This window comes from Oncorhynchus keta, chromosome 33 (assembly GCF_023373465.1).
Source record: "Oncorhynchus keta strain PuntledgeMale-10-30-2019 chromosome 33, Oket_V2, whole genome shotgun sequence".
Lineage (NCBI taxonomy): Eukaryota > Metazoa > Chordata > Actinopteri > Salmoniformes > Salmonidae > Oncorhynchus > Oncorhynchus keta.
Window position 1 is genome coordinate 13,284,271 of NC_068453.1, and position 19,697 is coordinate 13,303,967.

The 19,697-nt window shown below is 40.7% G+C and overlaps 1 protein-coding gene and 1 pseudogene across 8 annotated transcripts; one reads left to right on the forward strand and one right to left on the reverse strand.

Moving 5' to 3' along the window:
- Positions 1-1,893: 1,893 nt before the first annotated feature.
- Positions 1,894-4,503, reverse strand: LOC118366253 (electron transfer flavoprotein regulatory factor 1-like; annotated as a pseudogene).
- A 6,790-nt stretch (positions 4,504-11,293) lies between these two features.
- On the forward strand, positions 11,294-19,633 carry dnai7 (dynein axonemal intermediate chain 7). 8 transcript variants are annotated; one of them, XM_052492006.1, is made up of 17 exons: positions 11,294-11,409; positions 11,735-11,752; positions 12,032-12,119; positions 12,364-12,455; positions 12,585-12,689; positions 12,888-13,025; positions 13,276-13,410; positions 13,531-13,634; positions 13,805-14,114; positions 14,214-14,340; positions 14,635-14,798; positions 15,580-15,763; positions 15,983-16,197; positions 16,434-16,592; positions 18,264-18,377; positions 18,805-18,875; positions 18,947-19,151. In XM_052492006.1, exons 1-17 carry the CDS (start codon positions 11,407-11,409, stop codon positions 18,960-18,962), a joined length of 2,043 nt encoding a protein of 680 aa, XP_052347966.1. In that variant the 5' UTR covers positions 11,294-11,406; the 3' UTR covers positions 18,963-19,151. The 8 variants fall into 8 exon arrangements, 7 of the variants coding, with proteins under 7 accessions (XP_052347966.1, XP_035604677.1, XP_052347965.1 ...); XR_008089006.1 differs by lacking the exon at positions 18,805-18,875 and having other exon boundaries at positions 18,264-18,731; XM_035748784.2 differs by lacking the exon at positions 18,805-18,875 and having other exon boundaries at positions 19,087-19,633.
- The last annotated feature ends 64 nt before the right edge of the window (positions 19,634-19,697 follow it).

A 19,697-nucleotide genomic window follows, 5' to 3' on the forward strand; every position in this document is an offset into this window, starting at 1 on the left:
CCAGACGCTTTCGAAAAGGATTGTAATCACATTGATCGATATGGGAATTTGGTTAGTGTCTTTCAGAAAAAGTGTAGTATCATCAGCCAGCTGGCTTGTAATAATTCCAGCTATGGAAATACCTTGTACAGGACTATTATTTAAAGAATTTGTAAGACGTTGGGTGATTAATAAAAACAGGTACGGAGAGATAGGACAAACTTGCCTAATTCCTCTCTTTAACTCAAATCTAGGTGAGGTGCCATATTTCAATTTGATAGAGCTGTTACCATTTGCATAGAGTCTTAATAGCCTTACAGAAAAAATCTCCAAAGCAAAGTCTCTCAAGGGAGTGGAAGAGAAACTGATGCTCTACTGTGTCAAATGCTTTATAAAAATCAAAAAACAATATGAAGCTATCCTCAGTTATTAGGTCTGAGTAGTCAAGTATGTCTAATAATGGTCTGATATTGTTAGAAATATGTCTGTTCCTCATGAAGCCAGACTGTGTTTCATCAATGATTGCATCCAGGACTTCTTTACTTATTTTTGCAAGTACTAAGGCTAATATCTTATAGTCATTATTAAGAAGACAAATCGGACTCCAGTTATCGATGAGAAGCACTTATTTTTTAAGCTTAGGTATCAGTGTTATTAACCCCTGACTCATTGTAGGAGGGAGAACATTGTTTTTAATACTCTCTAAAAAAAAAGACTTCAAATAGGAAGCTACTTGTTCAGAAAATAATTAGTAAAATTCTGATGTAATTCCATCAACACCTGGTAATTTATTGTTCTTTAGATGTTTGATTGACTTAATCTCTTCAACTTTGATGGGTTCATCACACTGTTTAGATTCTATATCACTGATAGAGTGAACATTATTCAGTGAGTTAAAAAAACATATCTGTGGATTCCTGACAGTACTTAGAGCTATACAATTTTCGGTAAAAATTGCTACAGTATTTAGCGATTAATTGTTGGTAACGTTATTATGTATTCTACATAATGACGCAGTTTTACGTTATCACGCAATGACATCACAACGTAATTTAGAAACAACTTTCCCTGATAATTAGTTGGCAACACTGGCCTGTACCCCCGCACACTGACTCGGTACAGGTGCCCCTGTATATAGCCTGGTTACTGTTATTCTTATTGTGTTCTTTTTTATTATTACATTTTATTTTAGTCTACTTGGTAAATATTTTCTTAACTCTTCTTGAACTGCACTGTTGGTTAAGGGATTGTAAGTAAGCATTTTACGGTAAAGTCTACACTTATGTATTCATGTGACAAATAAAGTTTGATTTGATATCTCCTAACTTTCTATTCTCTATGTTATTTCCTTGTAAGCCACCCAAGGATGCAAAGTTAACTTTGTTACTGTTATGAATAGCATAGCTCTCTCTACATTAGATTCATGAGATATTAGACCTAGTAGATATAGGCCTAGCTCGCTAAATAGATTATAACATGTTTCAATTTCTCCCCAGCATCCGTGAGTCTACTCTTTAGTTATGTTATTTATCTGTACTCACTTTTGCAATGCCCACAAATTGCAAGCATACAGTAGCTTGCAAATTGGTTTATGATCACATTTATGTTCATTAAGTTGAATTGTTGACTTGGTTCAAGTCTGCCAAAAAGAAAGGAGGCAAGCTCATTAAGGCTGAAAAGGAGCAACTTCAGAAAGAATAGGTGAGAAGACAAAAGGAAGAGGGTACTCTAGGACTTCTCATTTCATTCAATCAGAGCACATCAAGCATAACATGTCAACCCTGTTACCCATAGATAGGCTAGAAATATTTTTTAAACATTTTATTTTTTTGTGAAGCTTGCATTTCGAAAGGGGATTTATGGCGAATTTAAGACGAAAACCACAAACCTGTTACGTCAACCCTGTTACTTTAATGGCACTTACTAGTCATTAGTTTTATCTAAGCCCTTGACATGGAAAAAATATGTTTTTAGAAAGTTGGACATGTGCTCTTTATGACAGAATGTTAAAATTAGGTGAAAACAATATTTTTGGGGGACCAAGTTACACTACCCAAAATGTTCTCTATTCATGGAACAACCCGCATACTGAAGATTCAGCTGCCAAACATCTAGGCTATCAGTCTGTCGGTCTGCCTATATTCAGCAGGCCTAACAATTGTTCTTCGTAGAAACGCTTTTTCATGATGCTATATTCCTTCAGATAGTACAGGGTCCCCAGTTCCTTAATCACATCCTCTCCACAATCAACAAGCTTTCTGATCTACTTGGGGTCTGTGACATATTTGTTCTTCATAAAGGCACTGTTCAGACACTCCCTGAAGTAGTCTGCTCCTTGGGGGTATTCCCGTCCCAGATACAGTAGCTGTCAGTGGAAGGAGGCAGGTTACTAGTGATAATCCCAGTGCTTTGGAGATTGTTTGGGACAGACAGTAAAAGATTGCATGAGTGGAAGCAAATCTCATATTGAAAGTAAGTGTGGGTAACAACAACAAAGCGTGGGTGCATTGACAGCATTCAGTCAGTGTTGAACTGACATTCTTGTACAGCTGTCTAACCTCTCTCCTCAGAGGGTTGGCCATGTCACTGCCTGAGACCGTAGCAGCCTTCACCACTGGGATGGAAGAAAGACTAGATTCAACAGGTGAATTACTATTCAGCAGCTGATGTAAAACAGCTCAGAAAGAAATATGCTTATGTCCAATTGTTGTCACATCACGTATCCTGTGAGCCTTATAATATTTAGCTATCCGTGTGTCATGCATAGTGCATTTTAGCTCATTTTACCTTTGTTCACTTAGCAGGTAGGTTAGGTAACAGTACAAAGTCTACGGCTAGGTGGTAAAGCGAATGATTAGCCAGCTAATAGTAACGTAATTGGCTAAACACCCTCGGTTATAAAAACAGTAATTTGCTTTATTATTAGTCGATTTATTCACACGATATAATTTAGTTTCGTTACATTATCGCTAGACTCCCTTATCGATAAAATCCTCGCAGTGCTGTGCTGAACGCTATCTGTCTTGCTGAAAACTGGCTACATGGGAGCAGAAGGGATAGAAGGGATCCAGGTTTTGTCGAATTAACATCCGATTTGACTTTTCATAGAAGGTTAGGATAAGGTTAGAAAACTGGTTCATGGTTAGATAAAATAAAATTTGAAAAATGAACTTTTTACGTTAATTTGACGAACATTGGATCCCGTCTAGCCATATCCGAATACAGCCGTTTGAGGGACGAGTGTCGCATAGGAGTGACACGATCTGAAGCGTTGGCAGCCGACCGTGCAATGAGAATGGTGGACTGAATTTTCTGGACTTCACTACTTTAAATAATACTTTTAAGATCAATTGGATTAAACAATTCCTAAGAAGACGCACTTCTATCTGGAATTGTATTCCTCATCATGTCTTCTCTACTTTTGGTGGCCTTAACTTCATGTTGTTTTGCAATTATAATATTGACAAAGTTCCAGTGATACTTTCTGCTTTTCATCGACAGGTTCTCTTGTCATGGTCTTTAATTTATAAACACAATTTTTCTCCACACAGATATTATATATGGAATAATCTGGATATATTGTATAAAAATACCTCTCTGTTTTTAGAATATTGGTTCCGAAATAATATCCTATTGGTGAGCCAACTGGTAAATGCAGAGGGTCTTTCACTCAGTTATAAAGAATTCTTATCACTTTACAAGGTCCCTGTAACACCTAAAGATTTTGCAATGGTTTTAGATGCCATTCCCTCAGGTGTTGCTATGTTATTCAGGAACGTGTCAAGACCTGACCCTCAGAGCCTACCTTCTTTTGACCCTGTTAACTCATCAGTAGGAAAGATTTGTTTCTCTTTTGGTCCATTCAACAACAGAGCGATACGAACCTTGTTTCAGCAGGATGTTGTACCTTATGTCATGCCTTATTGGAATGGATTTATTGATAATATCTGTTGGAAAAAAGTTTGGATGTTGCCAAACACATACCTACTTGTTAACAAAGTTAAGGAAGTTTCCTTTAAAATGATTCATACATATTATCCTGCCAACCACTATATGAAGAAGTTTAAGGAAAACATCAACTCAAATTGCTCCTTTTGTAATGACCACCCAGAAACAGTTTTGCATCTTTTTTGGCATTGTATGCATGTAAGAAAACTGTGGCAAGACATCAGTAGGTCTATAATTTAACAAATTTATGAAGATTTTACACTATTGTGGAGAGATGTACTGTTTGGATTCTTTACAAACAATAGAAATAAGCGGAATAATTTTTATGTAATTAATTTCATTATTCTTTTGGCAAAATTTAATGTACACAGATGTAAATTTACAAACAAAAACACATTTTCGTACCCTACAAAAATAAATTGAACTGTATTTTAAGACGGTTAAATGCTCTACTAACAAAAAAGCTGTTAGAATTGTAAGTATATGCATGTCCCTTAAGGTCCTTGTGTAATTGTAATGTGATATTGTACCCCCCAGCTCGATTGTCTATTGTTTGTAATCCATGTCTGCTTGTGTTCCCTCGTGTATTTTATGTATTGATTTGTTATTTAAAAAATATATATTAAAAAAAACGTGCAAGCGACTGCCGACTGATTCCGGTTCATAAGCAAGTCGGAACTAAGGAAACTCGGACATTTCCTACTTGTTGATTCGTTGAATGCGGCACGCATATTACTACAACCAGTTACCACGTCGGACATGTGAGAGATGTATAGTTTCAACTAGAACATGAACGCGGCATGACTGATCAACAAAGAACCTTGCGTCATAAATAACTACTCACTGGGAGCGTTTGAGTGGTAAAGCTAAATTAACCGACTGTAGAGGAAAGTCGCGGAGTGAAGTCGGGGGAGGTGCATCTGCGACAGCCGAAGGTCAAACACGAATCTGGTTTTCCAACAGCAACGCTCAGATTAATCTGTCAGTGTTGCCATTGTTTATACGTTTTTCTTTATAATGTCGAAATAAACATGTTTTCAAATCATACACTAACAAACTGACATCATGCGTGTACTGTACATTGTACAATCAATTAGTGTGAGGGCCTCAAACATCACATGAATTTATCCACTGGGTAAAATAATTGGCTCATTCGACATTGAAGCAGACTTTAAAGGCGAGTTGAGACTTGACTGATCTACAAACCACCTTGCATCCTAAATAACTACACAATATTATTTGTAGATCAGTGGAGGCTGGTGGGTGGTGCTATAGTAGGACAGGCTCATTATAATGGATGGAATGAAATCAAACACGTTAAACATATGGAAACCACGTTTGACTGTTCCATTTCTTCCATTCCAGCCATTACAATGAGCCCATCCTCCTATAGCTCCTCCCATCAGCCTCCACTGTTGTAGATCAGTCAGTCAGTCCCAATTTACCCATGTTACATCACAGTTCTGACGCTCTCAAACACGGCCATCATGTAATTGTGTATTTAATCCTCTATGAAAACCAAATGGTCCAAACATAATGCCTCTACCATAATCCATTCAAAAGTTATTTAAGTTTTTACCCTTGTAGGATGGACAGAATTTGGGTAACTACTGTAAATCAATGGAGGCCAGAGAAAAGAAAGCGTCAAAAATCCTAGAGATTTACCCAGTTACCAAAACGTCACACCAGGGTAAGCCTACACAAAACACCGCTAGCTTTTATGGGTATTATGACTCATACTATGGTGATTTCTTCCCTTCTCAGCTGTCTATCATGGACTCCTGGTTTCAGCCAATCGGTGTGCCCGAATGGACATTTGGACTCTGGCCCTTCCCACTCTAGCTCAGAGTGATCATCATCAGCTGATGAGGACGCAACGTTTTCAGTGTGTTTTCTATTGTAAGTCGCTCTGGATAAGAGCGTCTGCTAAATGACTTAAATGTAAATGTAGAAGTGTTTATGCGTTCATCTGCCATAAGAAGTGATCTTGTGTTTCTATGTGTGTGCTAATGTGTCGTGGTGAACTAGACTGGAGAATAAAACTCTGGATATGGACAGATCTGCCTGGTTCTTGCCAGATCGCCTGTAGTAGGGTCAGACCAAAGTAGAGTCAGTTTAAGTTACTAGCGGGTAAGGGCATCTTCATCTTCAGCTCAGACGGGTCCAACTAGCCGTTTTTACACCTGTTCTTTTTCAAAGATTTCTCACAAAAACAAGGGTATCTCTGTGAAATGTCAACGAAGCAATGAGCATATACCAAGCTTTTTATTTTCAAAACCTTTTACATTTAATTCCGCTTGTGTCATCCTAATTTAGTTTTTTTGCGACCCGCGGAAACAACTTTGAAGACGACGACCAAAATGTAAAATCCTCAAAAGATGTTACGATAAACCTGCTTTGCAATGTCAACAGAGCTCGGTGCTTATCATCAGATGTATTTGGAGACGAAATCCGAGTTTTGGGATATAGCATCAATAAAATGTTAGAGAAGGAGCCCACTGAACGATTCAGAACATGAATAATCATATATGTCTTTGTAAAACGGGCAGAGTGGGTGGAGACCCTATGACCTATGTCATTGACCGTGTTCGAGAGCATCAAAACGACTGCAGGTGACTGCCAAAGATAGATGAAAGGGCAAATGGCTTGGAGGTCATGGTTAGGGAGAATACGATGAAAATTAAGGCCATTAAAACATCTGACTATCTTCGGAGAAGTGAAAACCCTCAAAAGTGACATGAAGAAAGTGGAAGTTATCTGCCAGGAAAATGAAAAGAAGGTGGCTGAACTCGAGCAAAAGGTGAATGAGGCAGAGAGATACCAGCGCAGTTGGAACCTGAGGCTCCATGGAATTCCAGAGCAGGTGGGTGAGGACATCAAATGCAGAGTTGTTGACATCTGTGGAGCTGTCGTTCCCAAATCAAAAGCCAAACTTCAGTAAAATGTAGACAGCGTCCATCGTTTGGGAAGACGTAAGGATCAAGACAAGAGACCGAGGACAACCGTCATCCGGTTCACCAACAGATCTACACGGAAATGTCTTTGGAGGCGAGCAAAGAATTGTGAATTCCTCAAGCAAAAGAATTGAGGTCCACGGAGGATTTGACCTCAGCAGACAAAGTGACAAGAGAGAAACTGTGGCCGATTGTGGCTGCAGCTCGAAAGGCAGGGAAAACTGCATTTAAAAAAAATATATAATCGGTGCAAGAGTGATCATCGATGGGAAAGAAATGCGGCCAAATCAGAACATTTGAGTGCGAGTCAGATTCTAACTCGGACAGAACTGTCAGGCCAAAAAAACGTATTACCAGGTGAAAAGCAGCCTTTTATTATAAAAATGTACACAAGCACTTGAATGAGAAAAGGCTGACCTGAGAACTGGTAAGCTAAACACTAACTATAGGTGAATAACTGCTTATTGTAAAGTCTACGCAATGTTTCCCCCTTGTGGGAGTAAGAATACTTTGGTAACTTTATGACCATTTTTTTTTTTTTGGAGAGGTTAATAATGGGATGGAAATCCTTTTGAGTTACATATCCATAGGAAAAGCTTATAATAGCATAACAAGGTTGTTGGTTGAAGTTTGTCTCTTTGTTCAATTAATGTCAGGGGTATTCGTATTTTACTCAAGCGTACGGCTAATTTCCTGTAATGAAAACGGTTTAATGCAGACTTTTACTTTTTTGTTCTTCCGATCTATCTTTTTGGAGAGAAAAAAAAAATCAATGGGGTAATGATATCTGGTTATCATATGGCAACAACCACTCTGCAGGTGTAACAGTTTTAAGAGGTGCATTTAAAGGGAAGGTCATCAGTAGTAAGACTCACCACTCTTGGACGTTGATTAATTTTAACAGTACATTTCAAAAGTGAAATATTTTTATTAGGGAATATTTATGCATCCAACAACAGGATATTATTTCGAGAATTTGAAGAAATTAATAGAGTTATAGGTGTATTTCAGGATATCAAAATTATCTTATCTTAGGTGGAGATTTTAATTCTGTATCTAATGTGATGATTGACAGATATCCCCCTCCTAACGGATCCAGCATAGTTAATCCTGAGTTTAATAACCTATGTCTTGGTCTTGGATTAGTAGATATTTGGACATCTAAATATCCTGATTAAAAGGAATTCACTTGGAGTAACAAGGACATGTCCAGACGGTCAAGAATTGACTTCTGGTTGATTTCTAATTCATTAGATAATTCTGTAGTCAAGGTATCAATTGAACCATAAATTCTTACTGATCATAAAGTTATATTCTTATCTTTAAATATGAATGGATCTGAAGTTAAACCGAATCGCCGTTATTGGAAACTCAATAGTAGACTGTTGGAAGATGATCATTTCAAGATGGATGCCAAAGATCTTAAACAAGACAATTGGAGGGAAGCCCAACTATTTATGTCTTATTGGGAATGAATGAAGTATGAAATAAGACAAACAGCCATGAAGAGAGGTAAAGAAATTGTTGAACTTAAAAGAATGAGGGAAGATAAATTTGTTTCGGAAATACTTTCTCTCATCTCTATGGAGGACCTTGATGAAGAGGGAAAGGGTCTGTTATTCTCTTTACAACTAGAAATGGACAGAATGTATGAAGAGAAAGCAAACAGGGCATTTGTAAGATCAAGAAGGAGATGGTTGGAGGAAGGTGAAAAAAATACAAAATACTTTTACAATTTAGAAAGAAAGAATTCTGAATATATTCATAAGCTCAATATAGATGGCAAAGAAAATGAAAACCCCAAAGATATTTCAAAATATGTTTCAGAATTCTATGGTAACCTTTATACCAGTAATGCCTGTCCTACTAGTAATGTATCTGACTTTCTAGACTGTCAAAGACTGTGCAAAAAATTCATAGATGAAGACTTCCAAAAGTCTTGTGATTAAATTATTTCTATTAATGAAATTTAAAAAATGTATCAGCAATTTAAAATAACAAATCTCCAGGGAATGATGGCATTATCAGTGAATTCTATAAATATTTTCAGGAAGATATCATTGAATTTATATTTAATGTTTTTAAGGAGGCAATTGATTTAGGGGCCCTGCCTGTTTCTATGACACAGGGCCTAATTTCTGTAATACCCAAACCAAACAAAGATTCTATGATGTTAGAAAATTGGAGACCAATCACATTAATGAACAATGATGGAAAGCTACTTGCATCCATCTTTGCAGAAAGACTTAAAAAAAGGTCTTGACCAAATCATTGACGATACACAGTCTGGTTTTATGAAGGGCAGACATATATGTAATAATATTAGACTAGTATTGGACTTGATAGACTACAATGAGCACATTATGGAAGATGGCTTCATTTTATTTGTAGACTTTTACAAGGCATTTGATACAGAACATTATTTTCTTTTTGAGAATTCGATTTTTTGGATTTGGTCAATATTTTCAAAGTGTAATTAAGACACATTACAATAATAGTAACAGCTCTAAAATATCCCATGGAACTTCAAAGATTCGACATTAGACGTGGAATTAAACAAGGATGCCCAATTTCTCCTTTCTTATTTTTATTGGTCACACAAGTTATGGCACTTCATATAAATAAGGATAGTTTTAGGGGTATTCAGATACAAGACAAAGAGATCAAATGTTCACAATTGGCTGACGACACCACCATTTTTTTGAAAGATCATAATGAAGTCAAGAAAGCTATTGTGTGTATTTATGCCTTCACACATGTATCAGGTTTATCTCTAAATATGAGGAAATGTGAATTATTTCCGTTGAAAAGATGTGACTTAAACTCAGGAGGTAATATCCCTGTAAAAGATGTGGTCACATATCTTGGTATTACAGTTAGCAAAGATCAGAAAGAAAGGGCCAACTTAAATACCTCTCCTATTGTAGAGAAAATTGCAAAGAGATTTATCTCCTGTTTATTCAGAGATCTTTATCTGGACGTGTACTTTTATCACAATCTGAAGGTCCAGATGAGTTTATACCTCCCTTGACTTGGATGTTCCTCTGTCAGTAACTAAAATGGTTGATACTAAATTATGTAACTTCATAAGGAGGAATAAACCTCATTATTTTAGAAAAGCGGTAATATGTAGCACCCAAGATGAGGGAGGGTTGAACGCTCTGGATTTTAAAACCTCTAATATAATATTTAAGATTATATGGATAGAAAACTATTTCAGAAATAAGGATTGCATCTGGAATATCCTCCCTAATTTAATATTCCAACAAATTGGTGGTCTAGAATTCTTACTCAAATGCAACTTTGATATTGGTAAAATCCCTATTAAGCTTGCAAACTTTCATAAACAAGTACTTCTAACTTGGAACATCATGTACAAACACAATTTTCCCCCTCATAGGAGTACAATCTGGAATAATAAAGACATAAAATACAAAAACAAGTCTTTGTTTTTCCATAACTGGTTTGACAACATTATTTGGGTTAAACAATTATTGAATAATGGACAACTATATGATTATCCAGAATTTTTGAACACACAATGTTACATTCACTCCTGAGGAGTATCAAATTGTTGTTAGAGCTGTCCCTAAAGGTGCTATTCTTCTTTTAGGAGAATATAACAGTACTCCAAGTGCAACTGTTGAGGATTCTGTAGCCTCAATACAACTAGAAGGAATTGACATTTTAAAACTATAACATGTATATAAAGGAAACTATGTCAATGTGTTACTATTCCCTCTGCTAAAATGTACTGGAATGCAGCCCTAGGACAAGGGAACTGGAACAAAGTTTCATTGTTGTCTGGTAAATATTGTATATCTAATAAGGTGAAATAAGTATCATACAAACTCATTCATAGAATCGATCCTGTAAAGACCTTTATTATATACAGATTTAAAATAGCTATTGATAACAAATGTGTATTTTGTGATTGTGACCCAGAGACTCTTGACCATTTATTTTGGGACTGCTCTTACGTTAGAAGATTTTGGTGTGAGTTAGAAGATTTTATTTTAAAATAACTGTTAAGGTTCATTTGAAAGACTCTGATATTATGTTTTATTTTGAACCAAAATATCCCATGGTCCCTGATTTAACTTTCATTGTTAATTTGTTTATCTTTTCATGGAATATTCTTTGTCCATAAAATTAAGTGGGCAGAGAACAAACCCCTTTTCACATTATTTAAGATAAATTTAAATATTTTTTTTAAATGATCAGTAAATGTAAAAACAAAAAAGTAACACGCACCATAAAAGTATCTAACAAATTGAAAATTAATCTTGATATGTAAAACCCCCGTCTGTTAGGTTTATGTGCTCTTGTTTGTATATTTAAAAAAAAAAATGTATTTGTGTTCATAATAAAAATGTAAACATAAAAAAAGAGTTCATAAACAACGCCATAAATCGTTGTACATGTCGCAAAGCAAAATATTGACCTACTGTGCGTGCGTTACCGTTTCCATGGTAACTTGGACGCGAAAAGAGTTGAAAGCTGACAGATATCCCACCAAGAGAAAATGGTGAGCAGTTTTCAAACAAATGTTAGCTACTTTATCTAACTAGTGAGTTAGAAAATGAATATCTGGTTAGGTTGTTAAGATGTTAAGTAGCTAGATACAGCTAGTTGCATAAGTTACTTGCTCTGGCAACAAACTGGCTACATAGCTAACGTTAGCTAACTCTGGTTTAGCCAACTAAGTAATCTAGCTAACGTTAGCTAGCTACTGCAATTATGATGCTCCTGAAAGTCTGTGTTTCTCTCTTTTTGCTTCGTTCAGCCTTTTCTTGCTACAGCTAAATACTCTATTCCCTAACTTTCGATTCTGTATGTTCTCTCCCTGTTAGCCACCCAAGGATGCAAAGGTATTTCTGTTAACTACTGTTATGAATAGCATAATATTGATTAATGAGAGATTTAACAAGCTAGGCCAAGAAGATATAGCTAGCTAAATTGAATATAACATCACGTTCTCAGTTTCTCCCCAGCATCTCAGAGTTGAAATTCTTTAGATAGCCATGCTCTTTACCTTCATACTCACTTTTGTAATGCCCACAACTTGCAAGAATTCAGTAGTTTGCAGATGTCTATGATCACAATTGATTACATTCGTTCATCATGTTGAATTGTTGATTTGGCTCAAGTCTGCCCAAAAGAAAGGAGGCAAGCTCAGTAAGGCTGAAAAGGAGCAACTTCAGAAAGAGGAGGATGAGAGAAGACAGAAGGAAGATGGTACTGGTCATTTCTCATTATCATTCAATCCATGACGACACCTCTGTCATATGCTAATTGTTGTATGTCTGTGTGCGCATTTGTGCCATTTGATCTGTTTTATTGAACTGCCATTTGTATCATAGATGCTTCAATAGTATGCACAGTGATACATCAGTAATACATCAGATACACACTATTGAAGTAGCCCCATGAGTGTACTGTATGTTTGACCCATGACTCCTTTCCCCCTCTGACTGTGTAGAGGAGGCTCGACTCCTGGCTGAGAAAGAGGAGCAAGAGAGGCTGGAGAGAGAGAGAAAGGAGCAGGAGGAGCATCAGAAACTGGAACTAAAGGTATTACCATCACTGACCATCATCATTCATGGTTATCAGTGTGTTTGTGTACAGAGAGGGCTCTTGAAGTTAAACCTGTCCGTAATGTTCTAATGAAAAAGAGTGATCATTGCTTGCTTTCTGTGACAGGACAAAGATCGCAGAGAGGATGAGCTGAATGAACTGCGTCATCTAGTGGAAGAGAACCAGACTGCAGTCACCAAGTGGGAGACTGACTCCAGAGCGAAAGCCAAGGTGCGTGATTGTTCTAAAGCTCTAACTCTGACTTTTGTGTAGTTACTAAGATATTAGCTATGCTAGTCCGAGCCTTCATGTTATGGTTTTACCAGACACCGTGTCCAAGAGACTACCGTAATGGCCTTGGTAGATGTAGATAAATAAATCAGATGAGCCCCATTTGACATAGTTAAACACTGCTCGCTTTCTCCCTAGTGGGACAGGTACATGTGTTGTGACGGGAGTCCAGATCCGTCAGTCCAGCAGGAGATCAACACCTTCATCAACCTGTGGTGCGAGGACCCAGAGGTCCAGATCAAACCGATTCTAAAGGAGTGTGCCCTGGCGCTACGGGTGGGTTTACGATTAAACACCAGGGTAACATTATGGAGACATGAAACAGGAGAAGGGGATTCTACCGGTTCTGAATGTGTCCGATAAGAACGCTCAATTCAGTTTTGCATTTGAAAACACTTGTTCCTGTTTGAGCCCACTTAACAGGACTCTGTCAAGAGCACTTCTATTTGAGACCGGTATTGATCTGTATAAGGATTCTACCAAATGGATGAACATAAACACGGCTGCACTTCATCTCCGCCTGCAGCTGTTAGAGGAGCTGGAGGGTATGCTGAGGGACGAGCCTGAACCAGCTGATGCCCTGAGGTACCAGGAGACCCTGCTCTCCATCCAGACTCTCATCCAATCCAAACTTGACCACAGCACTGAGGAGATACTCAAGGTAGGGGTACTGATGATGTTTAAGACATGTCTGACAGTTTTAGGAAACAACTGTATTTAAGTTTTGTAATGTAACATGAGCATGTTTTGCTGAGGTCTGTGTGTTTCTCCCTGGCCACAGTGGGCCAATGCTCACTCAGACATTGAGACGGGGAACATGCAGACAGTGGTCCAGGATGACATCATCACACTGTGTCTGTGGGCCAACCTTAACAAGAACCCAAGGCACGTCACAGACGTATGTCTGACTTTTGTTCTATTCACTTCACACAACTAGACTTTCTATCTAGTCTCCTTGCTAACAGTCTTTTTCTACTCAAACCCATTCTTATGGATGTGTTGGGTAAAGAAAAAAAACAGAACAATTTAGTGTTTCTCTCTCTGTGGCTCTCCAGGTTTAAAGGGTTCCAGTTCGAGGAGGTGGGACTGGGCTTTGAGCTGCCCAAACAGCTGGCAGTCAGTGACGTCGCTGTGAGAATCCTCCACACCCACTACGACCACTTGTCTCACCTGGCTAACCTGAAAAGCCAGAACCCCAGCAGGATGTCCCTGGGCCTGGGGACCAGGGAGGAACCCCTTCTGGAGGGAGCGACCCCCGTGGGGGAGTGTGGGGAGACGGAGGGAGATGGTGACAGGAGAGGGAGCACACAGCAGGAAGGTGCAGAAGAAGAGGTGCAGTCTGTCAGAGGGTCTGAAGGCAGGAAGGTAAGCTGGAAACAAAAAGGATGAATTAATTCAATTTTAAAAAGTGACATAGGCTAACGTCTGTGTGCGTATCCATGTGTGAATGTGTATGCGTGTCAGAGTGCGGTGAGTGTGATATCTATGAAGGAGGAGGGGAGGAGTGGTCAGAAGCAGCTGGATGATGCGCAACAGAAGCTGGAGGAGAATGGGAGTCAGATAGATACAATGTTAGAGGGAGATGACTCAGGTGACATTTAACATTTAACATAACATAACAGTCCCTTTATATATTTCACTGTTCTGTTTGTATTCTTTTTAGTGTCATGTTTAGGGTTGCAACATTCCTGGAATCAGGAAAGGAATAAGTAGGAAATCCAGAAGTCCTTCAAACAAGATTGCTGGGAAAAAATAGAATTTGGGGAAAGTTTCCAGAATTTTGCAACCCTAGCCATGTTACTATAAAACACGGCTTGTGAATTAACCTGCCCCTTTCATTCCATATTGTGATTCCCATGTTCACCTGTACGTGTGTCTTGTCCAGGTGAGGGAGACTCCACCCCTACCCCAATGGACCCAGTGATTGACAGCTATGAGGGTCAGGTGGTTGACCTTCAACAGTACACACCCCTGGGAGGAGTCTTCTACTGCGATGTCTTCCGTCTGCCGCCACAGTCCCAACAACTCAATGGATGGGAGATGAGAGAGGTGAACCAAAACGACCAAGTACAGCACCTATGCTGAACAAAAATATAAAACGCAACACGTAAAGTTGTCACACAACACAATGCCACAGATGTCTCAAGTTGAGGGAGCGTGCAATTGGCATTGCCTGCAGGAATGTCCACCAAAGCTGTTGGCAGATAATTGAATATTAATTTCTACCATAAGCCGCCTCCAATGTTGTTTTAGAGAATTTGGCAGTACGTCCAACTGGCCTCACAACTGTAGACCACGTGTAACCACGCCAGCCCAGGACCTTTACACCTGGCTTCTTCACCTGCTGGATCGTCTGAGACCAGCTACCCGGACAGCTGATGAAACTGAAGAGTATTTTGTCTGTAATAAACCCCTTTTGTGGGGAAAAAAAACTCATTCTGACCTCCTGGACCTGGCTCCCCAATGGGTGGGCCTATGCCCTCCCATGGCTACGCCCCTGCCCACTTTTGTGAAATCCATAGATTTCGGGCCTAATTTATTTCAATTGACTGGTTTCCTTTGAACTGTAGCTCATGGAACTCGGTGAAATTGTTGCATGTTGGGTTTATATTTATGTTCAGTATAGTTCAGAAAGTGCCCTTTCTGACAGCAGTTTCCCTTCCTACTCCATGGACTTTCACTGGGCACCCCGTCTGTGGGTTACTGAATGTGTAAACTCCTTGATAAAGTATATGATGCATTAATCAAGAGGACTAGATAAACTTGAGGAAAGTAACAGAACCAGCTTTATTTCTCTGAGTTAACATCAGTGTCTCTCCCCAACCCCCAGCTGTTGGACACAGGGCTGCAGCCGTTCCCCTACCCCACAGAGCAGACTCAGATCCAGGGCTCTGCCTCCATGAAGCTGGAGGACAGTGGGGTCTTGACCAGTCCCCCTGTAGGGGTCACAGTCACCCTGCCTGACTCTGTCCTATTCCTGGAGGACCCCCAGGTGGCCCGCTGGGACCCTGAAGGTGAGAGACACCTAGACGGGCTCCACATGGGACTGATAGTGATTCAAGTATTTAACATATGCCAGAATCTGAATGTAGTTCCTACCTTGTGGGGGAGGCACTCTACCCAGAAAGTACAGAACTTTCAGATAGAAATGTGTGGAGTTGACATGATTCCCTTTTCTACATTGAGAGCCATGATGTCTAGTCAACACATCAAAAAATTCTGGCAATCAATAGGTCAGCACTGGAAGACCGACTGCATCAGTGAGACGTCATACGACCAGGCAGAGCGGAAGATCTCGTTCAAGATGGACTCATTCTACGCCTTCACGCTTCTACAGGACTCGTATGCCAACATGCCGTTCCAGAGCTGGGAGCTCAGACCACTGGGCCAGGACTCTGCACTGCTCACCATCACCGCAGCCCTCACTGAAGTCAGCATCACCATCAAGGCAAGAACTCGCTATCTGTCATGCTCCATCTCCTCCAGACACTGTTGGGTGCATCGCAACAGTTTAAAATGGCTTCCTCTATTCGTGAACATTCTTCAGTGATTCATATCTGGGGAAACAGTATTGTGGAAATCTAGACAATGTTTTCAGTGGTAATGAAGGAAACAAGGCTATTATTGTATTGAGGAATTACCCAAATCCATGAGATAATGCATCCTGATTAATCTCTCTGACAGGGCAGCAAGTGTATGCTCCAGTCAGACCAGGAGAGAGGACTGAACCACATCCTGGGCCAGTGGATGAGTCCCTCTGAACTGCAGAAAGCCATGGTCAGCGCCGGGGTCAACATCTTCGTCAACCAATACTCCGACAAATATGTCAGCGTAAACGCAAAGGTGAGTGCCATCAGCATACTGTGGATTAGATGATGCATGATGTTGCACAAAGCAATGTGGGCACACAATTCATGTTGCTTGTAACACTGTTGAACCTGTATAGCAACAAAAACCTAAACTCAGCCAAAAAAGAAAACGTTATTTTCAGCAAACTTAACATGTGTAAATATTTGTATGAACATAACAAGATTCAACAACTGAGACAAACTGAACAAGTTCCACAGACATGTGACGAACAAATTGAATAATGTGTCCCTGAACAAAGGGGGAGGTCAAAAGAAAAAGTAACAATCAGTATCTGGTGTGGCCACCAGCTGCATGTAGTACTGCAGTGCATCTCCTCATGGACTGCACAAGATTTGCCAGTTATTGCTGTGAGATGTTACCACACTCTTCCACCAAGGCACTTGCAAGTTCCCGGACATTTCTGGGGGGAATGGCCCTAGCCCTCACCCTCTGATCCAACAGGTCCCAGACGTGCTCAATGGGATTGAGATCCGGGCTCTTCGCTGGCCATGGCAGAAGACTGACATTCCTGTCTTGCAGGAAATCACGCACAGAATGAGCAGCATGGCTGGTGGCATTGTCATGCTGGAGGGTCATGTCAGGATGAGCCTGTAGGAAGGGTACCACATGAGGGAGGAGGATGTCTTCCCTGTAACGCACAGCATTGAGATTGCCTGCAATGACAACAAGCTCAGTCCGATGATGCTGTGACAGACCACCCCAGACCAGAACCACCCCAATTCCGCTCCAGAGTCCAGGCCTTGGTGTAATGCTCATTCCTTCGAAGATAAACACAAATCCAACCACCCCTGGTGAGACAAAACCGCGACTCGTACTTTTTTGCCAGTCCTGTCTGGTCCAGCAACTGTGGGTTCGTGCCCAAAGGCGACATTGTGATGTCTGGTGAGGACCTGCCTTACAACAGGCCTACGACCCCTCAGTCCAGCCTCTCTCAGCCTATTGCGGACAGTCTGAGCACTGATGGAGGGATTGTGTGTTCCTGGTGTAACTCGGGCAGTTGTTGCCATCCTGTACCTGTCCTGCAGGTGTGATGTTCGGATGTACCGATCCTGTGCAGCTGTTACATGTGGTCTGCCACTGCGAGGACGATCAGCTGTCCGTGCTGTCTCCCTGTAGCTGTCTTAGACATCACACAGTACGGACATTGCAATTTATTGCCCTGGCCACATCTGCAGTCCTCATGCCTAAGGCATGTTCACGCAGATGAGCAGGAACCCTGGACATTTTTCTTTTGGTGTTTTTCAGAGTCAGTAGAAAGGCCTCTTTAGTGTCCTAAGTTTTCATAACTGTGACCTTAATTGCCTACTGTCTGTAAGCTGTTAGTGTCTTAACGAACATTCCACAGGTGCATGTTCATTAATTGTTCATTGAACAAGCATGGGAAACAGTGTTTAAACCCTTTACAATGAAGATCTGTGAAGTTATTTGGATTTTTATGAATCATCTATGAAAGACAGGGTCCTGAAAATGGGACGTTTCATTTTCACGAAAAATAAATACACTAGGTTGGAGTGTAGAAACGTTGGATGCGGTATCTTTCTCCTCCCTTGTAGGACCCTCTAAAAAAAAATGTGGATCTGAAAATCTGGTTAGGCTTAAATGGTGTTGTTGAAAAGCTTGTCATAACATTAACCTTTTCTCCAGGACCCTCTGATAGAACATGCTGTGTATGAACAGATGGCCCTGCTCTCCTCTGCCTTCGCCTTCTCCTGGAGCCAGTGGAACACGCAGTGTGGCCACGAGCGTCTGGTGCTGCAGGTACACTCACACTTAGAGATGCATACGGTTTAAACACACTCACGTCCTCACACACACACTCTGAGTCCTTGGATAGAGGACCTCCCCAGAAAGTAACAGAAGTAGCTTCAGAATCAGGAACAAGGAAAGAGCTGCAGTGCATATAGGGGAAACACTGAGCTGGTTGACTGGACAGACTAGATTTGGTTGAGATTCACCTCTAGTACTGACATTTCCTTGCACAGTACTTTGTCCGTGCAGATGGACAGGATATTCACCCTACTATTGATACCTTCTCTCCAAAGTGTGAGAGCACCTAGCAGCCATCCCAGTGTCGTTGTTGTGTGTGTACAGTAGGATTAACCTCTCTCCCAGGTGTGTGAGCACCTAGTAGCCATCCCAGTGTCATTGTGGTGTGTGTGTACAGTAGGATTAACCTCTCTCCCAGGTGTGTGAGCACCTAGCAGCCATCCCAGTGTCGTTGTGGTGTGTGTACAGTAGGATTAACCTCTCTCCCAGGTGTGTGAGCACCTAGTAGCCATCCCAGTGTCGTTGTGGTGTGTGTACAGTAGGATTAACCGCTCTCCCAGGTGTGTGAGCACCTAGCAGCCATCCCAGTGTCGTTGTGGTGTGTACAGTAGGATTAACCTCTCTCCCAGGTGTGTGAGCACCTAGTAGCCATCCCAGTGTCGTTGTGGTGTGTGTACAGTAGGATTAACCTCTCTCCCAGGTGTGTGAGCACCTAGACCCGGTCCCGGTCAGAGATGACTCGTGGTGTGTGTACCTGCTGGGGGCCCGGAGGAGCCAAAGGCTGAGGATCAAGGAACACAGTGAGGCGTTCTCTCCAGAGCTGGACCCCGGCAGCGAGTTCCACTCCACCTTCCTGCACATGCTCCGAGACGGCATGTCCCCCGCCGGACAGGACCGACGCTCTCACCACCTGTTCGTCGACGCCGTGCACAGACTGCTGCGTGCCACACGGCCTCTCACATACTCCTGACTACAGTAGATACTAGACCCCCAAGCTCTGTCAGAGTAGCCAACAACCACAGATCTAGGATCAGATTGAACTATTCCCGATCATAACTTTAACCATTAGGGGGAATATGTATATCTGATCTTGTATCAGGTAGGTTAGCGGCAACTTCAACCTACTGTGCGGAACACCGTGGGTATGACAGACTGCTAACTGTGAACTTTAACCCTTACAACAGATGGACCCTCATGTAAAACCACAAAGCTTATTTCTGTAGAATAAAGTTCCTTTAATGTGTAAAGTTGGACTCTCCCTCTTTGGAACATAGAAAAGTGGATGAATTTCATAAGTGAGCACTTAAAGTA